The sequence below is a fragment of the Mastacembelus armatus genome, chromosome 11, assembly GCF_900324485.2.
Source record: "Mastacembelus armatus chromosome 11, fMasArm1.2, whole genome shotgun sequence".
NCBI classification, from domain to species: Eukaryota; Metazoa; Chordata; class Actinopteri; order Synbranchiformes; family Mastacembelidae; genus Mastacembelus; species Mastacembelus armatus.
Window position 1 is genome coordinate 17,196,955 of NC_046643.1, and position 11,844 is coordinate 17,208,798.

Below are 11,844 nucleotides of genomic sequence, written 5' to 3' on the forward strand. Positions count from 1 at the left end.
ACAGTAATATTAAGTGCGTTCACGTTAGCTACGTAAATAAACACGCTTTTATCAAACTTGGTGACAGCCCGGAAGATTAAAATAACCGTATACTGATGAAAACAATTATAGGTTTAAACAGCCTGTCATGGCTTGTGTCGTGATTACGTTGCTTCGTAACAGTTTTTATCTTGCCGATATCCTAGCGACTACGCACATTTTCTGCGCAAAAACCACGGTCCTCTAATTTCCCCATTCATAAAGCGACGTTAGTATCCTGAAGATGTGTCAACGTAAAGCGTAATCCCCTTCAGTAAAGAGGCGACTGGCCCTTTAAGGCTGATGTAGCAGCCGATGTAGGACTAGCCGACCGTGCGTTTGCCTCCCTGCGCTCTCGCTGCTATCTCCATCATGGCCTCCATACAGCCGCCACCGACACCACCGAGGATGAACCGACCTGCCAGCGACCCTTCCCTTCCCGGAACGGAGACGGACATCAAGCCGAAGCAAAGGCACCGGTAGAGGCGAACCGCGCCGGGGAGAGCCGCCTCACATCCCATGCCACCCCGGTCTCCTCCATGCCTTCGTCTAAAGCCAAGAACAGCTATTCGATAAAGAGGGGTGCGAACCCGGGCGGAGGCGGCGGCGGCGGCGGCGGCCGAAACATGACAACAAGCAGGGATTATTCTGTTAATCTGTCGGTGCAGCAAGTGTTGAGCCTCTGGGTGCAAGGCACGACGCTGCAGCACTTCACAGGTATGCGGAATGAAAGGTGCCGATATTCTGTTGTTTTCATGCGTTCACAAGCCATCACTGTCGGCAGCAGGTACTCTATAGTTGTATAACGTGCACAAATGTACACTGCTGCTATTTGTGCGCCCATGTTAAATCAGAATACACCTGCATGTGTAATATTTGTCCACACATGCTTAGTGAGCGGAAAGGGCAGAGATGCTCCCATGGAAAGGGTTGCATCTGTGCCACCTCAGCCCCCCAGCTGGTGAATAATTGCTGGTGACACCGGCCGGACCAAGCGTCTGGAGTCATTCGATGAAAATAATCACAACATGCGGAGAATTAATATTTCTGTTGTGTGAATATGCCTCGACTGTGTAGTAAATGAAGTGCTGTCCCACCTCCCTTTTTCTCCTGCATTTGCCTCTCAGTCCAGTTATCAAGGAGCAATTAGAAGCAGCATCCTCAACTCTGGGAGGGATGTCTGTCTGGGATGGTCTAGACTCCAGAATCCATGCTTTTTTCAAGGGAGTTTTGAATGATAGGGCCAGGCGATACCATCTTTATCTAGCGCTTTAAATGTTGGATCATTATGATAGGCTGACATTAGGATTAGCTGTTGTAGCAAGGTGCTTCAGAGTGGCTGTGAACAATGATGTGCAGCAAAATAAAGGAAAATGTCTGCAAGCTGCAGGGACGTTGACCTGTATGGTTGGTTGAGTTTAAAAAGAATCTAGAAGCAAGAAAAGAAGTGTATGAGCATTGTATCTTTACCACAACAGGCAGTCTGAACTTCCTGAAAAAGAACCTGACAGAAAAATTCCCAGCCACCATTGGCATTACTTTGTCACTGCTAAATGTTTAAAAATCATGTTAAAGGCCTTAAGATAGAACATGATGTATGCAGAAATAACAGGATTGCTCTACTGTATAAACATAAGACTATAGAAAATCTTGAATTCCTCCCTGTTGAGTGTGAGTGAGGCAAAAGCAGGCATGTGGTCATAGCTGAGCTGGCACAAACCCATCTAATGAAATGCAGCTGGTATCCTGTGTTAAGAAAGAAATCAAACAAGAACAAAAAAGAGGTAGTTAATGTTGCTGAGTCAGGAGGAAACTGCAACTTATGTAGAATTTGCAGAAGCAGAGCAAGCAGAAAGCTGTGAGAAACCAACACTCAGGCTTCTGTGACCATGGTTCATGAAACTGCCAGCCAATCTGCCTCAGCCCCACAGTTTACTAGCCAGGTGAAAAATTATCTCCTGAGATATGAGATAAGGTACGAGGAAGTGTATGAGCATTAAATAACAAGAGCAATAAACTCCAAAAGCAGATGTAACCTCTTAACATACATCAACCTCTTTAACCTTTCTTTGAGCCACCTGGGGAACTGCTTACATGGATTTCCTGTTTATGAATTGTGTTATTGCAGCAGTTTCACTTCCACAAACCATGAACCAAACATAGTGTGTTTCATGGTTTTCAAATTTGAGTGCAAAAGGGCACACTGGTAATTCATTGTTCAGCAGGAAACATATTTTTCTTATTGCTTCCTTTCACTGATATCTTTGCTGGCCTTTTTTTGATCATCACACTTTTATTGCACATAGGGTTTTATGATATGATCTAAAATTTATACCACCTTAATGGCCTGCATTTGTTATATGTTTCTATTGTTACACTATGATAACCTGAAGATTTTGGATTGGACATGGGGCAAATTGATAGGTTAAATACCTATTTAGATATCATTGTTTTGTACTGTAGCTGTTCTTAGTTTAAAGCTGCACTAAACAATAACTTTACAGTAAGTGGTGCTTGAAGTGATGAATCTGACCCTTGGCTTTACAGATAATTACCCTCTTTAATCTCATTGTTTTGGTTTTTTAATATGTGGGTTTAATGTCACTGCTCAGCAACTGTTCTTTTATAAACAGCAGCTGTTTTCAGAAGATCGACTGCATACTACCCACAGAGGACCAAAAGTCACAAATTTATCAACTAGCTGGTGAGCATACTGGAGCATTTAGCATCTCAAGAGTTCCCTGAAGAGTTGGTGGAGACCAAACACAGAGTTATATAGGCCAGCGTTGATATGAGACTTACATTTACCAGTTGACAAGAAACATGACTCTAGAATAATAATATTGCTCTGTGTCTGCTGGATGTGTTGACACATTGGCCATATAAACCTTATCAGGTGATAATATGTCAGTGTAGTGTTTAGTGTTGCACTCTATAGCGATACTAGAAAGCTATGATAATATCCTGCCATTAAAAACTGTGTGTAACTTGTTTTATATATTTTAGTACAGTTATAATTGGAGCCCCATAGCTGAAGTTATGTTGCTGTCTCTCATCCTAGTCCCAGCTTTCAGACAGGCAGCTTTCACTGTACAAAAAAAAAAGGCATAGCTGCAACTACAAGTGCGGACAGTCAGGGCAGGCCCATGGACCTGTCTGTAAAAGATGTTTCAGACCTACACAATCTAGAAGGCCAACTCTGACAGCATCTGACTTGGCAAAGGACCCCATCAACACATGTGTCAACTTGTATAAATAATTTAAAGAGTGACAGGCTAGTGATTAACCAATGTGGTACATAACATAACTACACCCATGATTTTGATGAGGGAATTTAACTGTCTAATTGAACTTTATCTTTTTAGCTGTTAACTTACCAATGTGACGGACATAATTCACTCCTGTTGTCCTATGGCTTCTTTTGACATTTTCCATGGCGTTGTCAAAATATTTTTTTCTGTTAATGAAGTTCCATGTTCTGTCATATATAATTCCTTTACTTTTTCTAATGGTTTAGCTATTTAGTGTGGTATTGTTTCAGTTTTGGTATGGGATATTTAGGCAGGTATTGGTATTGAAGTCATAATTTTGGTTTGTGACAACACTAGTTACCACTGCCACCTGCCATACCCCACCTCTCTCTGTCTCCCTCCTTGCCAGGACAAATCCATCATTCTTCCTCCTGAGGCCTGCAGCTTTTCCATGTTTGTTTTCTGCACTAGCCCGTGTGCTCATACAAAATCTCAGACCTCTTAGCAAAGCTACCAAAAACATGCTTTTTCTTTTACTTCACTGTTGCCAGGCAAGCTCTAAAGCTGCCGTGCTGATAAAGACCTCGGTTTGTAGTTACGGATTAGCAGAATTTAATGCCCTGCTCTGACTGTGCTTTGGCCTGTGTTGACTCGTGTCTCTGAACATGCCACATCACATCTCGCAGCCCATCGGTGCTTTTTCTAAGCTGTGACCACCTGCACCGCTGTCCCCTGAAATTAAATGTTCAACTCATTTCACCAACATCTGCTGAAGTGAAATAATGGCTTGTCAGGAGTCATTTCTATCAACCAGAGTCAATAATGAGCCATGTATTTTCACTGAAACATTTCAGTGGGCCAATTTCCACTCAGCAGTTGTTAATTTAAAATGTAATCACATTACATCAGGCTTCTAATTCATCAAGAAGTGCAACAGAAATCCCTCTTAGCAAAGCATTTATATATTGGTTTAAATGCTCCAGTTATAATGAAGGTGGTGTTACCATTTATCCATCAAACACAAATTTTACTGGCATTTGGTTCTCAGTAGGTGTTAATGTCAGAGCGTGCCCATCAGTGATAGGGCTCAGCAGTGGTGCATGAAGTATTCAGAGCCATTATTTAAGTAAAAGTACTAAAATGTAAAAGTGATCCATCACAAGTAAAGGTCCCACATAATAAGTCTTACGTTGTCAAAGTACAAAAGTATTGTTAGCTAAATGTACTTTGCATGTAAGTATTAAAAGTAGAAGCATTTGTTCTAGAGAAGAATGTTTCAATTGACTGAAATTATTTATTACTTTAATAAATTGTTGTTACCAGTACTGTTGCATCAATGTCAATGCAGCATTTTAGTGTTGAAAGTGTTTAAGATGGACCCAGTCTAGCTCCATTACTGTATCTATTTTATATTAGAGCTTCATCTAACAATTATTTGCATTATTCATTATTCTGCCAGTTAGTTTCCAAATATTTGTAGTATGTCAAAACATTGTGAAAATACCTGTTGAAATTTCTCACAGTTGCATCTTCAACTGGCTTGTTTTGGCAAAAATATTCAGTTTATTATGATGAGAATTATCGATTAATCGGTTGTTGTGGGAATTAATAGTTTGTTGCTGTCCTGGTCTGAATGATATGGTGGGAATGTGGCCTGAGCTCTTTCAGAAGTCTCCTCTCTCCTCATCTTTTCTGACACACATTTAAACAAGTGTATCATCCTGTGTGATGGTGAGCGTCAATCAATGTCTATGTCACAGGCTGGAGGACAAAGGGGCGAGGACGGGAGGAAACACAATAAGCCGAATGGAAAGCCCTCACTGTCTTCCACTTCTATCTGTGTCCGCCTCTCTGACTCCATCATCCCCTGTGCCATCACAGACATCTCCCCCACTAACTCCTGGTGGTTGTAGAAAGACGCCAGTGGACTCCCTGTGATTTGTGATCTAACTGTGCCCCGTCATGCAGAACAAAAAGCCGTTGTGTTACTGTGCTGTCACATTTCTCTCCGCCCAGCTCTACAGCTGATTGCTGATCAATAAGTAGATGTAGGCAAACAGTCGACTGTGGGACAATGGGGTTAAATGGATGAGCTGAAGAACTCCCTTTGTGCTTGAGCCTTGAGAAAAACTTCAGATATTTACACCACAGAACAATGTCAGATTTCCTGTTTATATTGCATCGTTTAAACAAAACAGGCTTGGGCCTTTACACAACGTTCCCGTGCTTTGGATTGGTCGTTCTCATCCATGCTGGAGGCCCCCTTCCTCTGTCGTTCTCTTTTCTTCTCAAATAATCTCACGGCCAGCTGGCTTCTCCTTGCTCCCTCAGTGCCAGTGGTTCAAGCAAGGCCCCTCGCCCGCGAAGTGAGATGAGGCCAGAGCTCTTTATGCAAAGCCGGTTTGGGAGGCAGAGAGAAAAAGGAACAAAAGGATGAGAGATTTTAAATGGAGTTGACCTCAGATTTGTCAAGCTTCTGTTAAGCTGTTTATTTTCTTATGGAATCAGTTGATGTAGCACACTCTGGGCCCTGTAGAGGAGAAATATGTTCTCTGATAGATAACAGTTGTGGTTGGTGGATGATAGTTAGATGTTAGAGTTTAATTAGATGGTTGTTAGCAGTTTGGGAATTGAACAAATTCAACATTTTGAGTTTCCCAAATAAATGAGCACTGCAAAACTGATTCCTGGCCTGAAGCATTCACAAAAGGCAACTGTAAGCTATTGTTTCAGAAGAGATTTTCCATTTACTGCTTAATGTCTGTCTCACAGCAGTTTGCCTGAAATCTCAATCACTTATACAGCTCTCCTTGGGTCCATAACCATGGTCGGCTACCTCTTTGATGAGCCCTGACTTAGATTGTGGTGGCTATAGATTGAAATCCTTCCTTGTTTCACAGATGTGTGCACCTCCAACAGTTTCTCTGCATCCTCTAGCTGCAATATAAACACAGACAGTAATGTGTAAATCTGTAAAATGCATCAGCAAAACGGCCAGTGTCCCGCACAGCAGCATATTAGTCTTTCTGAGCAATAAAATATCTGACTACTTTGCATGACAAGGATACCTTTACTTATCTTGTGAAAATCCTTATAGATCAATAACTTTCATTGTGTGCCTGCTTAAAGCAGTGCTGCACTGATGTAGTATTGCGGCTAAAGTTAGTGGATTAAATAAAGAATGGTCAAAAGTGAAGCAGCAAGAAGTGACTGAAAGTTAGACCTTTCAACCCACAGTGTGCTGTGCAGAGCTGCAAATAAGGGCTGTTTTCATTATTGAGTCATCTATTATTGCCTGACTAATTGATTAAACCTAGCCTGTAAAATTTCCCAGTCTCTAACCCAACAATGTCCAATTTACAAAAATATATAACGAACAAAATTGACTAATCATTTAAACATCATTGTGCAAATATAGTTCTCTGAGGAATTTGTTCAGTCAGAAATGTGTGGAAAACACTGAGGGTGTTTAGTGTTTTTCATGTTGTACTTGCATGTTTTCAGGCTGTATCTGATCAAACCTCCTGCCTGTGCTGTGTTTTGTGACTCTCTCTCTGTCAGAGATGTGGTACTGGGTGTTCCTGTGGTGTCTCTTCTCCTCGCTCTTTGTCCACGGGGCGGTGGGGCTGCTCATGTTAGTCATGCTGCAGCGCCACAAGAGGGGCCGACTCATCACGCTGGTGCTGGTCAGCGTGGGTTTCCTGGCCTCCCTTTCCGGAGGCGTCATCACCAGTAAGTCCTGCTCCTTCACCTTTTTGTGTTGGGTTAATTTTTTTTTTCTTAGCTGACCTCAGCATCATTCAGCATCCAGACAACCACAAGGAGACGAGAGGTGACAGGGAGGCAAAGAAGGGAGGATGTTGGGAGCTTCAGAGTGCGGGTGAGGGGCCGATACTAAATGACGGCGACAGGAAACATGCAGAGGAATGAGATATTAAAAACAATAAAATACATGAATTCTGATGTTTTCATGGTGGTCACAGAGCTGATATTAAAAAATGATTGTTCATATTTTGATTTTAAAAAATCACATCTGAGTCACTTTGAAGGAGAAAAATTGGATTTTGGGAAATTGCATTTGTAATATGATCATAGCCTGAGAGGGAGGGACAGAACAATTTCACACTTTTCCCTGTTTATCTTCCTGTTTTGAGCAGAATGAAGCATTTTATGTATGTCTGCCTCCTTTCTGCCTTATTATTTCTAGTTATTCATCCACAGTTAGTCTGTCCATAACCTGATACAGCAGGTATTATTTAAGCCTTACAGTATCTTTCATTACCTGTCACTGACAGTGAGTGTAGAGGTTAATCACAGACTCTGTAAACAGACAGAAATCACTCTGAGCAAAGGGCAGGAGTCCTTCAGGACATAATAAATGAATCACCCTCCATCAGAAATTCAGAAATGCAAGCTGCCCCTCCCAAATAACCAACACCCACCACCACCTTCCCAAAAACTAGACAGACACTCTATTATTAATGTGTAGCAAACAGAGAGAGCAGACTATTGACTGTGCACACCCCTCAGTCCCACCCTCCATGTGGCTTAAAGTCAAAGACAATCTCAGACTGTGAGCAAGTAAAGGTCATGTTGTGTAGAAACATGAACCTTTAAAGCTCAGAATACATGGTTTCAAGTTTTGACTATTTTCCTATGCTGTTAACTATTTACAACTAAATAAGGGAAAATGTAACTAATAATGTTCTCTGCACTTTCTGAGTGTCAACACTGATGTGTCCTTTTCTCCGTCAGGTGCAGCGGTGGCAGGGGTTTATCGTGTTGCAGGGAAGGACATGGCACCACTGGAGGCTCTGGTGTTCGGTGTCGGCCAGACCACCCTCTCTGTCATCATATCCTTTTCACGCATCCTGGCCACTCTGTGAAGAAAACCCCCGAAGAGTTGAAGGGCATCAGAGCGAATGAATTGAGCCAATCAGAGACTCAGGCGCTCAGCGTGGCCAATTTGTTGAAGGAGGGGAGGCAGAAATGCTCTGGACCTTTAGGGCTGGAAGCAATACATAGTGTCCTCTGGTGTCCCTCTTCTGTTACTGCCACAATCACACTGTAATTCAGAGGGAACTCAATGCAGACCGGATGTCTTCGTGTCGAAGAGCAGCACCACCAGGCAGAGACAGCGCCATCATCAGCTTCTGGACTTGAAAGCCATGTTTTGGGTGTTTGCCAGAGTCACATCAGTTCTTTGTGCCAACGGCCTTCTCTGGGACATCCAGATGCCTTTGTGGTCACTGACTCCTGAAAGCTTCCTGTTGCACTCGTGGGAAAAACCTATTTTTTACAAAGTGAAATACCAGTGATGACCTGTAATAATGAGCTGATGATCAGTGAGAATGAAATTTAAGCAACAATGGAGTGACAATTAATTTTCATCAGCAAACAAACACCTTCTTCTCTAATATTATCAGCCTCACCTCTGGTTCTCCACTATGTTCTAGTTCAAATTCTGATTATTCCTTTCTCTCAAACATCATAAAAGCTGCACTGTCCAACTCCTGAGCAAGATGCAGCTTTGAAGTTTGCACTTTGTAAATGTTGGAGATGCTCTTTGCCTGAGAGGTATGAATTCTGTAGACATGGAGAAGAAAACCAGCATCAGTGCTACATTTGGTTTGTTATGTGAAAGGATTTATTAATTTTGTGCCAAGAACTCTAATTAGAGTTAAAGGAATAGTTTCATATTTATGTGAATAAACAAATGCCTGAACTGTAAATCTGAAGCTGGAAACTGGAGACAATTTATTATTATTATTCTTAATAACAGAGTCATGGTAGCTGTTTCTCCCTGATTCGAGTATTTATGGTAAGGTAGGCTAACCATCTGCTGGTTCCAGTTTCACATTTACTGTGCAGACATAAAAGTGGCATAAATTGCATTGTCTAACTCGCAGGAAATCCAATATTATTTCCCAAAGTGTCAGAGAACGGCCTCAGTAGTGCACAGTTTATCTTGAGCAGGTTTGATTTGGGTCTGATAAGCGTTAAGAGCAGGATCAGTCCAGTCAGCTGTTTTCATATTAAAAATAGATTGTTTTGCTGCTTGTGAGTCAGCTCAGACATAATTTTAGACAAATAATCTTCGCTGTGAGTGCAGATTTTCAGCCCTCATTGGTTCACCATTGTGTTACTATCATCGTCTGCACCACCACACTATGAATGCCCCTGTGGAGAGCCATCCTTCCCCAGAGAATGTCAGACAGATTCTGCTGCTCAGATCGCCATTTTCCTATTCTTTCTTCTTTTCTTAACCCTTATTCTTTAAGTTTAACTTTGCATATTGCACTGAATTTAATCTGCCTTGTTTTAGCACAGTGTGCAATGATACTACTCTGATGAGACGCCCTGATAAAAGACACTGGTAATATTGTTTTTGGTAAAACAAACTGTTGGGATCATCTGTGAAGAATGTGCTTGAAGGTCTATATTCACATTGTTGGAGTTTAATGGTCATTACTTGGCCCATATTATAAATCCTCCAAGACCTTTGTCTGCACAGCACCAAACCCAGAGGAGTTAAGTTCTAATGCCAAAGTATCACTCACATTTTAGCTTTATTTATTATCTTAGTCTGATTACATTGACTCCACAGCCACAGTTTAGTTGTTTTATTCAGTTTTAGAAATGTGCACGTTGGCTTGGGTGGCGAACATCACCCAGACATTGTAAAACCACAGCTAATATGAATTTGTCAACAAGGAGTGATGATTGTGTGTCTAAGTGTGTGAGGTATTGTAGCTCTTAAGGTAAATGCAGTGTATTTATGAGTTATGTAATTGCCACAACTCACCTTCAGTACCAGCGTAGCACAGAAGAGGGTGACATTGCACAGAAGCAGCAGTTGGGGCCTGAATGCTGAAAGATGATTGTGGATTTGATGAAAGTGCTAAATAGTGTTTTGATACAGATAAAATGTTTTCCTCAATATTAAAAAGTGATATTAATATTTGGAAACTGAGAAATTATCTGAACCCCCCTTTTTTTCCCCACTGCACACTGTTCAAACCCCCATTCATTTTGAATGTTTGTGCAAAAATTTCAGGGACCAAATGTGAGTCGCCGCTGATGACTCACCTGCCGTCATAGCAATGATACCTGTGAAGCTGTTTGTTAGGCAGTTTCTGCATGTTTTGTATGTATGTGTGGTTCATAGGAGACATGACTTGTGAGTGTTGTTGCTGTGTTTTGTGTTGGTCTGTGTGGTTGTGCATGTGTGTAGTAAAACAGGATATTAATTTATTTTCTTTAACTAGTGGGGTTGTTCACATTCTTTAGCGGACCCCTAATGTGTCAAAGAGGGTGAGGGCCTAATTGTAGGTGACGTTGCCCAGAGGAGTTGATGCAGCAGTTCACTAAGCAATGTCTTATATAATGTGTTGGAAATCTTTTAATTTGCTGTTAAAAACTGGTTTTCTGCAGATAAAACTACAAGAACTGGACTGAAGCTGTTACATCAGTGCACTTACTGTACATCCTGAGCTGTATATAGCCATAGTGTACAAAGTCTCCACCAGAAGAGTGTGTGTCACAATAAAAGTGTAACCAACAGCCAGTCTGAACAAACTAACCACTGGATGCCATTTTGATATTCACGCAGTTGGAGTGATCACACCCAGTTCCATGATCGGTCATAAAACGTTGTTTTTTCCACACCAGGTTCAGCCGACGTGTGTGTGTGTATTGCAATATTCAAGGAGACACCTAATAAACGCCTCTAGACTCTGCAGCAAGATTCCCAGCTCAATAATCCCGTCTCATTCGCAGGCTTATAACTAAAGCTGCCCCATCGGTCTGCTGTCGTCCAAACGCCACATATTCCCCCGGACACATACTGTGTACCCACTGTGGTTGCATGTGCTGTGCAGCTCAGATAATGTGTGAATGGACTGTACGGACAATCCAACAAGAGACAATGTTGTACACAACCCAAAGTGGCACGTGTAGATGATGTATAATATGTTCTTTTTTAATTTTTTACCAGCCAGACCGCTGATATTTATAACTATTGCCTATTTATGTACAAATTGTTCTCCTGTATATATTCAACAGCCAATTGAAATAAAAATCTTTTGCAGTATATTTGTTCAGGAATCCAGTTTTAGTCTCCCCTTCAGGTTTTAGTCTGTTGTCCTCTCTGCCCTCCTGCTGTGCATCCACTGTGTGAACACCTGTTGTGTTTGTAAACAGCCCTGCCAGGTGATTTCAACCAATCAGCACAAGGAACGCTCTTGTTCGCGCAAAGCATGGTGGGTAGGACCTAATGGATTTGCTAGAGTTTGAGAACTGACTAGTCGAGAGAAATGGTCTAAAAAAAAAAAAAAAAAAAAACAACATCCAGTTACACAAGTAAAGAAGTGAAGAGAAGCAGGTCAGGAGGAAAACGACTGAAAAAGAAGGAATATGCACAGGCCGAGTGTTAGGCCCCTGTAACCAGGTCAGACGACGGAGAAAACCTCGTGGTTGAAGCCATGAGCACAGACATAGGTGTTTCTCTGCCGGACAGGTGAGTAAATCTGAGCTAAGCTCAACTGAAAGCCATGAGTGTTTAGTGTCGGTATGG

At 41.8% G+C, this 11,844-nt stretch overlaps 1 protein-coding gene across 2 annotated transcripts; it reads left to right on the forward strand.

Annotated features, from left to right (window-relative positions):
* Positions 1–244: 244 nt before the first annotated feature.
* On the forward strand, positions 245–11,363 carry tmem170b (transmembrane protein 170B). 2 transcript variants are annotated; one of them, XM_026300045.2, is made up of 3 exons: positions 245–735; positions 7,054–7,149; positions 8,025–11,363. In XM_026300045.2, the coding sequence occupies exons 1-3, from the start codon at positions 558–560 to the stop codon at positions 8,153–8,155; spliced, it is 405 nt and encodes a 134-aa protein (XP_026155830.1). In that variant the 5' UTR covers positions 245–557; the 3' UTR covers positions 8,156–11,363. The 2 variants fall into 2 exon arrangements, with proteins under 2 accessions (XP_026155830.1, XP_026155829.1); XM_026300044.2 differs by lacking the exon at positions 7,054–7,149 and adding an exon at positions 6,831–7,001 and having other exon boundaries at positions 267–735.
* The last annotated feature ends 481 nt before the right edge of the window (positions 11,364–11,844 follow it).

Coding starts and splice junctions, on each gene's coding strand:
- tmem170b (XM_026300044.2), top strand. CDS start 558: ATGCCTTCGTCTAAAGCCAAGAACAGCTATTCGATAAAGAGGGGTGCG. Junction 736..6,830: donor GACGCTGCAGCACTTCACAG/GTATGCGGAATG, acceptor TCTCTCTGTCAG/AGATGTGGTACTGGGTGTTC. Junction 7,002..8,024: donor TTCCGGAGGCGTCATCACCA/GTAAGTCCTGCT, acceptor TTTCTCCGTCAG/GTGCAGCGGTGGCAGGGGTT.